Genomic DNA, 14,022 nt, shown 5'->3' on the forward strand with positions numbered 1-14,022 from the left:
AGTCATAATGATTCATACACCTGTAGTTGGTGTGCTATCTTGGCTGGCATGTAAATTTTATGAACCCGCTGAGAGGCTGAGGTGTTTGACAGCTGAAAATATAAAGGGTTAGCTAGAAAAAGCTAAAAAGAAACAAGTACAACACCGAGAAACACTGTAGCAAAGTTTGGTTTTTTAGGAGCAAAGCTGATTCTAAACATGAGCAGGTAGAATAATAATGAAAAATTACATCAGAGATGACAAAATACTGACTCACCAAACTGTGACAGTTACGAATTAACAAACTGGATTACACATTTTAGTTTGTACAGTCACTTTAATTATTTACAGTGTATTTGTGGAGGTTGGGGAAAGAGGAGAGCCTTTATTATATTTATCATTTACAGCGTTATATTTCCTACATATAAAATATGTTCCCGAGTCCACTAGAAAGTTTTATTTGTGCAGTGCTGAAAAGGCATCTTTATTTCTTTGTGATGAATTCCAGTTAAATGTAAAAAAAACTGTATTGTCAAGATTATTTTGAGTGAAGTGTAATAAAAGATTATTAAAGTTTATATACGAAGAAAATAAATTTAAAACAAAAGCAAGCAAAAGAAGAACAACACTGAAGTATATTTACATGCTCATTTTKACTATTTTCTCCACTGAGAGCATCAATAACTGAATAAATTTGATTTAATRCAGTTACTGTATGCATAAAAATCAAACTTCTTTATGTGACGGATGAGATTAAGAAGCATATTACAAATGGGGAATGTTTATCAAGAGCTGTTTTTGTTTTTGTGGGGTTATGGTTGCTGTCATCCAGGAACAGTCTTACAGTTACTTTAAAAATAAGTAATAAATTGTAATTTTTTGTTTTTTATTCTATCAAAACGGTAGCGCAAAATATCTGCAGGAAGAAAAGTATAACCCAGGTTAATGCGAATCATTTCCTGTTGATTACATGGTTGTTTAAATGGTCTCTTGAGTTACCTATGTGTGTTTAATGATGTTACGTCTCTGGTTTATCAGGTGACCCCTGCACCGTGTCGTCTCAGCTGGAGTTGGAAGAAGCTCTTCGCCTCTATGAACTCAACAAAGACTCTGAGCTCACAATCCACAGTGAGTTTATCATTTTTATTTAAACTGACATGACTTATACCCATTATGACCTACACACACACACACACACACAGGTCCATTTGTGTGTGTAGACCTTTGTCTGTAAATATGTTTTACCCAAAACTTCATCAGTTGAGAGTTTTACCTTCACCTGGTTCAAATTACGTAAAGGAAATCTAAGCTGAAGACGTTAAATCAAAATTTGCAGAATGTGCTATTTTTAGAAAAATTGAGTGAGAAAATAGTCACTGCTGTTGGTTTACAGAATAATGTATATTTATCTACACATATAAAGCAGAAATGTAACTGAAAACTTAATCGATGTTGGTGGCATTTCCCTTTGATTTATTTATTTTTTTTGCATCTCTGCATGTCGTCTTTAGGACTATTTTTGAACACAAACATCACCTAAACATACAGTTAATTGTCCAGTGATCTGTCAAGACAACATTACTTCTACTGTTGCTCATTTTGAAGCCTTGAAGCCAGTTTACTTTCCTACGTCTAAGCCGAACGTTATTGATTATTATTGTGCAGCCTCTTGGATCTTGAGGGTTTTAACTCGGGTGCTGTTCTGGGTTTGAGAGTTGATTGACAGGTTTTCTGTGTGTAAGCATTCTCTCTGGGGTAAACGGGGACAGGTTCTCTGCTTAATGTAATGTTTTAATTAGATCAGAGGCGCCGGGTCAAGAGTGCACTGGATGCCACATGCATGGAGGTGGAGGGGCTTTGAGGGTGGGAGGAGATGTGCTGGTTCCCCCTCGGGGGTTGCCAGATCTGCTTGTTAGCAAGCTTGTTGGCCGCGGCCCACGCCTCCCCTTTGACTCATGCTGCTCCAGGTCGAGGTTGCTGCCTTTTCCCCTCTSATCGGCTGCTATAATCTTGTTTCTCCTCTCGCTTCCCTGGAAGTGACCTTTGCAAAAAATGCTTATGTGTTTTTACAAATTTCTCCAGTTAAGAGGCCTTTTCGACTGGTGGGCCGCGCTTCTTTTATTAATCAGAGCAGTTCTACAGAACTCTTTACATTTATCACYGACTCATTTACTCCTTTTCAAAGCAGCGCCACTGAAGCTGATGGGAGAAGATGAAAGTATTATAATATTATTGCTAATCTAAGTTAAAATGATGTTTTCTTCTTTTCCAGTATTCCCTTGTGTACCCGAGAAACCCGGTATGCCTTGTCCAGGAGAGGACAGTGAGTTCAACCCGTTTTCTTCATTTTTAGAACTTTTTATGCATGCAAAAAAATATATAATTTACCTGAAATTTTTTTTAGAATAATTATTAGGTATGATTTAAAGATGAATGCAATTTTGCTGCTTTTTCTTCCTCTAGTCCCTCTTGAATAAGGGTTCTATTCCAAACCAAATACGAAGCATTCGGGTTTTGTTTAATTTATTAATAAAACTAAAATGTTGCATGTCAAAATCTTGGTTTTGCAGAATTTTTAAATTYGACAAATCTGTTGGAAATTTTGAGCCAATCTTTAATCTAAATTGCTCCAACTGTATTTAAAATCAGTGAAATATGTCTTTACCACTTTCCTCATTATTTTGTTTCTTTTTTTAAGATAAATATAAWWTTTTTTGTATTCAAACTCTATAAAGTCTTTAAAAACTGCATAAAAATCTAGAAACCTCATTATACATAACACTGAATATATGAGTCCTGGTTATTTAAAAACAACATTGCTAGCTCAAAAACAAGCTATACAAGTTACAGCTAAACTATTAGGTGAATTGACAATCTTTTGGTGTATAATCCAGTTTAAATCGTACCATTTTACATTCCTGCATGGAGACCAGTCTGTTTCTCTCCATAGAGTCGATATATCGCCGCGGCGCTCGACGCTGGAGGAAGCTTTACTAYGCGAGCGGACATGCCTTTCAGGCCAAACGCTTCAACAGGGTGAGACAAGCTACTGAGATCAATCTAAGGCATTTATTTTGGTTTTGTACCACATTATATTTGATAATGTTTTTGGTATAAAAAAGTATTTCGTGATGACTGTTTTCCTCTGTTGACCCTCCCATGCAGCGAGCTCACTGTGCCATCTGTACGGACCGAATCTGGGGTCTGGGRCGACAAGGTTACAAATGCATCAACTGCAAACTGCTGGTGCACAAGAAGTGCCATAAACTGGTGACGGTGGAGTGCGGTCGACCGATGATTCAGGTGAGATCTGTCACAAATCATCACAACTTATCAGAACCTGCAAAGCCCGACGATTCTTAATGGTGGAATTTATCTAGGAACCAATCATGCCCGGCACACGGTCAAGTCCTCTAGACCCAGATGTAACACAAGGTAACACATTTTTATTTAAATCTCCATTGTTGTTTTATATGTTGTTAAATTGAAACAGGGATTCATCAACACAAAGCACAGAAGAATCAATAATCATCAATGATTTGATTCAAAAAGTGAACCTTTACATTTATTTCTGGTAATTCAGATTCTTATGACTTAAAACCAACATTCAGTTTTCATAAAAGCAGAATGTTGCACAGACCAATAAAAATAATTTTTTAATATAGAAAKGCAAAGACATGTTCCTGCTTAAGTAATCACCTGGAATACTGTTAACAGTTTTCCATTGATTAAAGCAACARAACCTAATTTCTTCAGAATACTGAATCTGGCAGTATTCAACCATATTATTGGAAAGTTGAGTGGAAGGAAAAATGTTTTTKTTGTTGTTTTTTTTCTGTTTTTTTTTWATTTTTTATAAAGGTTGCAGCAAGTTGTGAAGAAAACATGTATTTAACAGTTCTGAGGATCTGAAGAAAGTCTCTCCAGGATCAACTCTGTTTCAAGCATCCATTTTATTTGTTTTGTCAAGTCCAAAGTCAACATGATGAATATCAGGAAATGTTAAAGCCCTTCATGCTTCCTTCTACTGATAAGGTTTATGGAGAAGTTCATTTCCCAGCAGGACTTGGCTCAAACAATAACAATACAGCCTTTAATCATGATGTCACCGTGGTTGACTTGTTAGCAAACTGGGCCGACCTAAATAAATCCCAGAGAGAATCAAAGAAAAGACTGATAAGACCTCAGACTGACGGAGCGGATCAGCTGAAGGGTTGGTATTAAAGAAACCTCCGCTCCACGCTGCATTGATGCAAAAAGCATCCCTGGGTAAAGTGTTTAGGTTTTCATTAGCTGTAAGCTGTGGCCACTAAAATAAACATTTGAGATACATCACTGTGAATTCCTGAAATAACTTTGGATGATATTCTAATTTGAGATGTATCTGAAGCAGCAGTTTCTAAATTTGGCCTTTGCTGAGCTTCAGAAACACACAGTTAATACRAGGGCTGGATGTCTAACCTTGAAAATCTAAAGCAAAGATAAGGGGCTACTTTAAGTTGTTTGCGTTATCACACAAACATTAACGTTTTTTCTTTTTTTTAAACGACACCAAACTCCTCCAGGCATCTGCCTAGTAGTCAATCAGCTGCACCAGAATACATTAAGGCCTTTTGTTGTATCAACCTTCCAGACCATCTGAGTCTTCTGGTTCTGGTGTACTTTGCAGAATCAGAACCAAACATGGAGAAGCAGCATCCAGTTTTTATGTCCCTGCAAAACTGCTGAAACAGTGAATTCCTTTAAATCCAGGCTAAAACCCCCATTTCAAATAACTGGAACATCATAAACTTTAGTCTCCATTCCAACTTTTCATTACTTTCCTTTATTTTGCTATTGCTAAATGTAAATATAAAGCACTTTGAGTCACACTTTTATTTACTTTTTAGCTTATTTAGAGTTCACTTGATGACCTGGAAAAATATTTTTGATTGGAAGCTAAAATAATCAAAGCTTAAAATGAATAAACTCAGTTTATTTCTCGATGTGAGGATTTTATTTGAGAAGAATTTCATTATTTCTCTAATTTAGAAGAGTACAATAATCAACTAACTTCATAACTAGATTTTAAACACCTTTATTAGCTGATTGGTTTTATTTTGAGGCTTCAGAACCAGATTGAAATGAGTCGACTGAAGTGACATTTTGGGGTTTTAGTTACTAATGATAGTGAAGCAGCTGGACCTCCTGCTGCGGATGCCGACAGACCACCTGGGTGTGTTGTGGAGCACAGATGTAAAAACATTGGAAAATATCATAAACAAAGAAGGTTTTTATGTTTTAATGAAAAAAAAAAAAAAGTACCAGAACAGATTCTTTTTCTCGTTTTAACCCAACAGTGAGAGATTACCCAGGCACTGCAGCGAGCTGTGAACAAATGTGTGACTGTCTCTCACCTATTTTCTCTCCTCCTCTCTTTTCTCCTACTTGTTTTTCACCCTTCCTGCCACCCCCTCTCCTTATGTATGTCTGTCACTCTGTCTGCCACTTTTTCCGCTTGCATTTTCCTCACTTTCTTCCTTCTCAGACCCTCAGACTACAGAACCCGGTCCATGCGTGGGTGGCGGCGTAGAGAAGATATTGGTGAGAGAGAAATCTTTTGATTGTCACTGACATGACAACTTGTCATCTTGATGTTCTTTAGGGATTTAAATTGTTAGCAAGGGAGGAAACAAAATGGAATAATCAGAAATAAAAGTGGGGTTATAATCTTCTTGTTTACCTGCTGCGTTTCTGTGACACACCGTGCAGACGTAGGCGCCCTTGTACTGCTATTGATTTCCTTTGGTGGAGCTAATTAAGTAACCTTTTATCACAGCTCTCAACAACAGCGTCTGATTAATGGCTTGGGATGGAGTTGGGGGTTACTATAGTTTAGAAGATGGGTAAAGAATAAATTAAGTTAGGCGTTTTCTTTATGGAGATTAGAGAGAAATATTGTCGGCAGTTTTCAAGTGAAGGCAGGAGGTTGAAATAGTTTACTACTAAGACGATTACAGGAGAGGAGTGAGGAAATGGTGAAGGTGGGAGCCATGTTTACTGAGAAATATGACTGTAATACAAGTGCCTAACCTAATGTAAGCTGCATGTTGGTTTTTAATAGGCACATGGAAATCATTACTAAGATTTATTCTCAAAAAGTTGCTTTGGGAGCTGCTACAATCTCATTTGCAAAGTTACCCAAAGGAAATCATCTTCCTGTCCAAACCAGATCATCAGCTCTGTCGATAGTTCACAGATGAAATTAGATTGAAAAAGGTAGCTGGATCGAAATTATTCATTTCTGATTGTCTCAGTTGACTTTGTAATCATCATATTAGGTTGTTTACTGTTATGAATGATGTGATTTAACACCTTGCTCGTTGATTTTCTACCCCCTTAAGGGCACAGGGAAGTCTCCCACCAGCCTGGGCCTGGCGGACTTCGACCTGCTGCGGGTGATCGGCAGAGGCAGCTACGCCAAGGTGCTGCTGGTGCAGCTAAAGAAGACGGAGCGCATCTACGCCATGAAGGTCGTCAAGAAGGAGCTCGTCAACGACGACGAGGTATCTGAACCAACGGAGAGACTTAACTCGTTCTTTTTAAAAAGACTTTAAGGGAGATTGTTTACATTAATTAGTGTTTAGGGATGTGTGTTAAAAATGATGTTAAAAAATTAGATKCAGCAAAACTCCACCCACCCAGATGAGAGAACTCGGTAAACATGCATGAAATGATTCCTTAGCAGCCTTACACCTGTGGATCTGTGAAAAGTGTTTGACCTCCTGCAGATGTCTTCTGTTTTTGTCAGATCATGAAATATTTTTCAGTTGAAGGCTGTTTTTATTGTGGAGGGAAAAAGCACCCACTCATGTGATATCCTGAATTAAATGTGATTTAGACACTCTGGTTTCACTAGCCACACCTGAGCCTGATTAAATCCAAACRTGTAGAGTTAAGAATCAAAACGTTCCCCAATATAAAGGAACTGAAAAATGATGATAAACAATGGTTTTATTTTCCAAATTGAGTTTTGGAAGGAGTTTTTTCCCAAACTCCACCTTTTCTGTTTTTCCCATTCTAGCCATATTTATTAACCAAATTCAGTGAGAATTCAAGTCTTGTGATTCAGCAGAACATTAAGTGGATCCATTCAGGGCATTTAAATGTATTTTGCCACCATTTTGAAAAATAAGGAAAAAAAMMCCCGAAAAATTATGTTTTTCACATTTGAAACAAGAAAATCTCCCTTTTAGAAATGCTTTAGAGTAGAAGGCTGCAGTAAATCCATAATGATCCRGACTGCTATGTAACCTGTTTTTCAGTCATTTGCTAAAGGAACATCTGAACTGATACAAAGAGTAACAAAATCTTTAATAAAATCTCACCTTGCTTACTCTGATTTACAAAAACATTTACTGTAAGCGACTCCTGTAGCCTTGCTCCTCCAACCAACATGCGGTGACCAAATTTGCAGTAAAGTTTTTTTCTCGATTCAGTTTAACTTTGATTTAATTTAACCTTGCTCTAAGCGTCGAGTTGGGTTTTCTTTTATTATTTTGGAGGACATTTGTGTTTCAGAAAGGTTTTTCTGCCCGATTGACCGTTTTTTTTTTTCTTCTGAAGAGAGCCGAAGTGAGCTGAGCCCCACATTACTGGGTAACGACAGATAAAGTGCAGCAGCCAAAATGCTACAGAAACTACAGTATAGGTTTTCCTGCTTTCGGATATCAGGGAATTCTGTGAGATTCAGTGTCGTCATGTGGACTCCATTTTGATTTTTTAAATTCCACATTTTCATCTTTGAAGTTGAGGGTTAAATTGTTGCTCAACCACCACAAGACAGGTCTGGAGGGAGAAATTATACATTGAAGATCTCAAAGCAAAAAATGTAAGTGGTTTTTCTTGTWAATAGTGCTGTTTTTTTCCGTTTACAGCCTCCATATACAATCTGATTGAAAATGAGCTGTTACTCATTGCACAACGAACATCCGTCTCATTCATTCATCTTCTACATCTTKTMTGAAACACTTAGTTGACGCGACAGACCTCTTGAAAGCCATCAGTCTTTCTAAGAAGGTGTAGATAAACCATCATGTCATCAGAAATTGATCTGTCGACACATGTAGCASCACAACTGGCGGCAAAAGGAGTAGTTRGCCTTGATTAGACGCACTTAGCATGATTGACAAATTGACAAGAGCCTCTCGATCAATGCTGAAGTGTTCAGCTGTCCCTGCGCTGTCAGCGTGAGCAGCATCCGTGTCCAGATGTATTATCTTCCAAACATCGATGGAGTCCTCCTGCCGCTTTTTAGCTCAGCCCTTTTTGTCCCACAGCTGGCCACTGTCCATACAGCCCAACCTGAAGCTTTGTAGCACGGTCGATGGGACTATCTGCTTATTCAGCTTTTATTAACTCAAGGATACTGTGTCACAATGATCTCAGATTGACGTTTGGGTGTGTCTTTGTGTGTTTCTCTTCCAGGACATCGATTGGGTCCAAACAGAAAAGCACGTCTTTGAGCAGGCCTCTAATCATCCATTYCTGGTCGGCCTCCATTCCTGTTTCCAGACAGATAGCAGGTGAGATACGAGCGTCTTCGTCGCCCCTTAGGACAGGTTRCATTGGGTGGGAAAAACTCTCATWTCTTAATAAACTCAATATTTCCATGACGTTTTGCATGATTTAGGGCAGGGATGTCAAACTCATTCCTGGCCCAAATCAAGATCGTGGACTCTTTGAAAGGGCTGATTGTGCCAGAATGTATTGATAAAACTCATTCCCAAACTGTTAAAATATCAATAAATTCCTAAAATTAAATATCAAACATCTTTTCAGTCCTTCTAGAATTTCACAATTGTTTTTGTGATTTTTTTTTTCTTCTTCTTCTTCTTTTTTGCAAAGAAAAATCAAAATGTTTGTGGTACTAATTTGGAAATATTTGTGCTTATTTTTGTTGGTAAATGTGACGTTTTATTACTCACTGAATAGATCATGGACTATAATATTACATTAATTAAGGTGCAAGTCATAAAGTTTTTGACAAATTTGAGAAAAATCTGCAACAAACTCCCAATTATGTCTTTGTGCAGAAAAGTGATTTGTTAATTTTTTAGGGGGGGAATTTCCACTATAATTAACAAGACACTTGAGGGACTGCTGATACAATTTGACAATAAACAGATAAAACCACATTGATTTCATTGATAARTAATATTTAAGTACACTTAGGGTTTAGTCTAGAGGGCCAAATAAAAACCTTCAATGGGCCGGATTTGGCCCACGGGCCTCGAGTTTGACACGTGTTCTAGGGAGTTCTAACATGGTGTCCGAACACCCTTAAAAAGTCATAAATTGATGTATGTAAAATTATATTAATAAAAAACAATAAATTGCTCTGTGCAACTAATTGCCTTCAGAATTCAGATGCTCTGAAAGAAAATGCTCTGGTCAAATGAAATCAGAAATATAAGTGTAGGGATCCCCAATTACAGTGTGGTCGAGGAAAAACAACAAAACTGTTTTTTTAAGAAATAAAGTGAGTGTCCGTTGTGRATAGCTAAACTATCATGGACAATAAGGATTAAAAAAGCGTTAAATCTTTTGCAAAACCTCTCCATTCAATCTGACTTTTCCCCCATGAAGAACAGAGAACATTTTAGCCTCCTCATATGCAAAGTTTTTAGAAAATTGCCTAAAACAATTGCGTCTTTAGTAGCAGTGAAAGGACAAATAAAATGCACACCACACTTTGTAGATTTCTGTTAGCAAACAGATTTATGTAGCACCTTGTTGGTCTATCACATGAAATAMCAAATTAATAAACATAAGTTTAACCCTGTAAGGTTTAGAAAAAGTGAAGATGTTGTGGTTAAATATAAAACGTCTTTCCAGTTTGAAACAGTCATGTAGAGAAACCATTCAGTTGTTACAGAATTTACCCATTCGAGTGTTTCTAAATGACACGTTGGGGTATTTCTGCATCTAGACTGGAGTGCACGTTTCTGTCAATGAATCTGTGAAGTCACAGTTCAGGTTGTGGGAGATTCCTATCATAAAAAATATTCAGAAACACCACTCAATGTTTAAACCTAAAAATAGCAGAGGAAAGTTGGATTGACTGTTTGTGTTGTCCTGTGTTTTGTGCCACTAGCCGGTCACCGGAAAAGCAATTTAACAATAAAAATGTATTTTCTCCTCAGACTCTTCTTTGTTATCGAATATGTAAATGGAGGCGACCTCATGTTCCACATGCAAAGACAAAGAAAACTCCCAGAAGAACATGCCAGGTATAAACCCAGTCCGTTCCTCTGTTTGTTTAAGAAAAAAAAAAAGACACGATCCTGATGATTGTTCCTGTTATTTCAGATTCTATTCTGCAGAGATCAGTCTGGCACTCAACTACCTCCACGAGCGGGGAATCATCTACAGAGACCTGAAGCTTGACAACGTTCTGCTGGACTCCGAGGGACACATCAAGCTGACAGACTACGGCATGTGCAAGGTGTTTGTTTTCCCGTTAACGCGCGAACYAATGATGCCGCAGTGCACTTTGGATAAAAGCACCTGCAGAGCTCCAGAAGTGTCGGCTTACTGATTTCAGCGCGCTGATCTTTCTGTTTTTGCAGGAGGGTTTGAGACCAGGCGATACAACAAGCACTTTCTGTGGTACCCCTAATTACATCGCTCCTGAAATACTCAGAGGAGAAGATTATGGTGAGAATTACGACGGGGAGGCACTTACCAGAAACGCTATCCGATGATTGCCTATGAAAAGTTACAGAGGAGTTATGATTCGATATCTGAAATGATGCTTTCAGTCGTAATGGCAGCTGCAGAAGCTGAGCTGCATGTTTATCTGGACAAGGTGAGGGCAGATGAAATGTAGTTTGTCAGAAAAGAAAACGGGACCTAGGAAATAAATGAATACGAAAGTAGACAAACTTAATTGGGAAAGTTTTAAACTTGCTCAAAGGTGCAAGAGCTTTGGAAAACAGTGTGGTGAAAGGCCGGCCTGATGACTCAAGTCTAACGAGACACGTTGCTGGCAAAGGTTGCCTTTAGTTTCAGCTGCTCAGATAAATGTCACTTTGTTCTGCTGAGATCCTCGGCTATAATTATCGACACRCAAAACAATAAAATAAAAATAGGAAAAGCTCCCCGGTAACCAAAGTGGTATCATAGCGACAAGTCTTCCTAGTTTTAAAGAAAAAGAAGAAGAAATAATTGTTTACAACTCAGATTTTCATAATGTCACAGAAACCATTATTTACATTAAAATGATTCCTTATTGTTTTTCACTTAGTTGTGTGTTGCTGTGGTTCAGCCAAAAGCGCTGCTTRGTGGCAGCCACGCGTTTCAAACCAAGCTGAGTCTCAGGGCTTKACTTTGGTTTAAAGAAAATACAGTAATTTGACTTGACGTTGTTTAGTTTCAACATGAAAATCCTGTTTGAAAGACCRACACAACGGCTCACAGTTACCCAAGCCATCTCTAACTGTTGGCATTGATTTAAAAGGGAAGTTGAACCCAAATCGAGAAATCTTTTCACAACAGAGGAACCTAAAAAGTTAAAAGCTCTTCACTCATTTTACTTTACATTACTCTAGAAACTACCATTGATAAATACAGAACTATGAAGGTTTATTCTCTTTGTAAAGTTTTTTTTTTTTTACTTTAAAAGTATAATTTATTGGTAGATGGGAAAGAGGAATGTAATATAGCTGCACACTGTGTTGAAAATTAATTATTACAGTAACATCAGTGTATTTAATTTCCCCAATGACATTTTTGAATGGACCTGCTTTGACCTTTATATTCCTAGTGTCTTTAATTTGCACATCTGATGCGTATATTCATCCTGTTGAACGGAGACTCAGAGCAGTASATGTTAAAGGTCACAGAGAGAGCTGGAAACATCACAGTGACAGGAGAGAATGAGAAATTGAGACTTGTTGGAGGTAAATGTGGGTTTTATTGGCACATTTGTCACACAGGTAAGCCAAATAGCATGCATCCTAGAGCCAAAAAAACACCCAGGCATGTAGATAAAGATAAATTAAGATTAAGTATTTGTTGCTAAYGTTTTAAATGTGTTCTTTTTAGTTCATGTGCAGTTAAGTCAGCTTTTAACAACCTTTAGAAGTCTTGAATTTAAAGAGGACCTATTAAACAAAATTAATATTTTACATGTTTTTGGGTTGTTGTWTTTTTTCATTTGCTTCTTAAAATTGTCAGAGCGCTTTTAAAAAAATCCCCCAAGCTGTTCTTTTGGYAATAAGYTCGTAATTTTAATTTCAAAAACCTTCAGATTGTTCAGTCACAATCAATGGGCTCTACATCGTTACCTAGCAACCCCGGMAAAGCGCAGCCCGTCACCTAGCAACCCCCAGTAGAGCTCCAGCATATATAATGGCTGCTGGAAAAGAAAATTGTTTTGTTGTTGAATTAGCCCTCAAAAACCACTTGCTGCATTCTTTCTTGTTGTGTAGGAGGCTCTACTTCTGCTTTTCAAAGATATATGATTGTATAATTGGCAGCCATTTTCACATGCAAGTGTTGAGTTGGGGGGGCATGGCCAGCAACAGCTTATTTAGATTTAAAGTGACAAAGAGGCCCTAAACCAGCTCATTCTGAAAATAGGTAAAACTGACCAGACTGAAATATTATAATCTAGGAATGATTTTGTGCAAAGAAAATACAATAAAGACATTTTGAATAACCTATAGACYGATCCTTACCTGTTCAAGGAAGCATAATGGGTCAGCTTTTGTCTCTGGAACATAAAGAAGTCATGTCTCTCTGCTTTACAGATGTAATCTCTAATATGTGTCTCTCAGGGTTCAGCGTGGACTGGTGGGCGCTGGGCGTGCTGATGTTCGAGATGATGGCGGGCCGGTCGCCCTTCGACATCGTCGGCAGCAACGAAAACCCAGACCAAAACACAGAAGACTACCTCTTTCAAGGTATAACTCRCAGAGAAACGCACTGCTAAGATTTATAGTTGGACGGGGGSTTGGGGGGAAATAAAACCTACTGTGATGAAGCATCCAACACCTTTTTATCGACACCTTTATAACGGCTTCTGTCGGTGCCAGGCACATGCCATCTGTTGCTGGGAAATRTGTGAAAGTATGTGTTTTCCCTTTATTTCATTATTAAATATGCTCCCAGAATGTGTTTGTGTTCTTAGAATAGCCAGTGAGATGTTGGATCTGCAGACYGATACATAATTCAACACACGTTATCACAACATGGATCACAGAGCTGCAGTATGTTCAGCRCTGGGGGTCCGAGCTGCAGCAGTGTCAATAACCTGACATGTCGGCGTGAGGAGAGTGTGTCAGTCTCAATGCCTTTTCTTTTCTTTTTTTTCTTTTTTTTGCCGCAGTTATATTGGAAAAACAGATCCGAATCCCGCGCTCATTGTCAGTGAAAGCTGCCAGCGTTCTCAAAGGTTTCCTCAACAAGGTATGAAGGGGTTAAACAGGCTAAGATCCGTCTCTGCTGGGAATTACATTATCATATCCATGTTAGTCTGATTCCACCTCCTTCTCTATTGTGTTCTCTTTTTCTGTCTAACTTGCCCACACACTTCACTTTGATTTCCATGTTTCCATACATTTTTAATGTGTGTATTGAAGGATGACATTTGAACAACGTAAACACATTTCTGTAGTTGAGCAGAAAGGTTAAAAATCTTCTAGAAGTTGCCAGGAATGTRCTTGTGTAGAGATACAGATTGCCTGTCCGTGAAGAGCTTTCAGTCAATGAAATCATCTTAAATTACGCTCTTAAAATAAACCAGAAGTTGATATACATGCATCAGTCACATGTAAAAAATACTTGGGATTTTCTCAAAAGCCTGGCAGCTACATTTTAGGGAACTTGTAGCTGTTCTGGTGACGCATTGGCGTAATCCAGTCGGGATGAAAAAGAAGCACAAACAATTATTTGCAGTTCAGAACAAGAGACTGCAGCTGCATTTCCATTATAAATATGTCTAAAACCTTTTGGTGATGCTACTAATTTCCATTAAATGGGAATGCTATTAAAATCACC

The 14,022-nt window shown here is 38.0% G+C and overlaps 1 protein-coding gene across 1 annotated transcript in view; it reads left to right on the forward strand.

Annotated features, from left to right (window-relative positions):
* Positions 1–14,022, forward strand: part of prkci (protein kinase C, iota) — a 36,666-nt gene that overhangs the window by 12,663 nt on the left and 9,981 nt on the right. The window contains exons 3-15 of the mRNA XM_008434569.2: positions 1,018–1,107; positions 2,252–2,302; positions 2,930–3,015; positions 3,145–3,282; positions 3,360–3,414; positions 5,507–5,562; positions 6,363–6,524; positions 8,446–8,543; positions 10,164–10,250; positions 10,330–10,465; positions 10,590–10,677; positions 12,801–12,926; positions 13,352–13,431. Of these exons, the coding sequence (XP_008432791.1) occupies positions 1,018–1,107; positions 2,252–2,302; positions 2,930–3,015; positions 3,145–3,282; positions 3,360–3,414; positions 5,507–5,562; positions 6,363–6,524; positions 8,446–8,543; positions 10,164–10,250; positions 10,330–10,465; positions 10,590–10,677; positions 12,801–12,926; positions 13,352–13,431 (1,253 nt within the window). The remainder of the gene's footprint in view (positions 1–1,017; positions 1,108–2,251; positions 2,303–2,929; positions 3,016–3,144; positions 3,283–3,359; positions 3,415–5,506; positions 5,563–6,362; positions 6,525–8,445; positions 8,544–10,163; positions 10,251–10,329; positions 10,466–10,589; positions 10,678–12,800; positions 12,927–13,351; positions 13,432–14,022) is intronic.

Source organism: Poecilia reticulata, linkage group LG17 (genome assembly GCF_000633615.1).
Source record: "Poecilia reticulata strain Guanapo linkage group LG17, Guppy_female_1.0+MT, whole genome shotgun sequence".
NCBI classification, from domain to species: domain Eukaryota; kingdom Metazoa; phylum Chordata; class Actinopteri; order Cyprinodontiformes; family Poeciliidae; genus Poecilia; species Poecilia reticulata.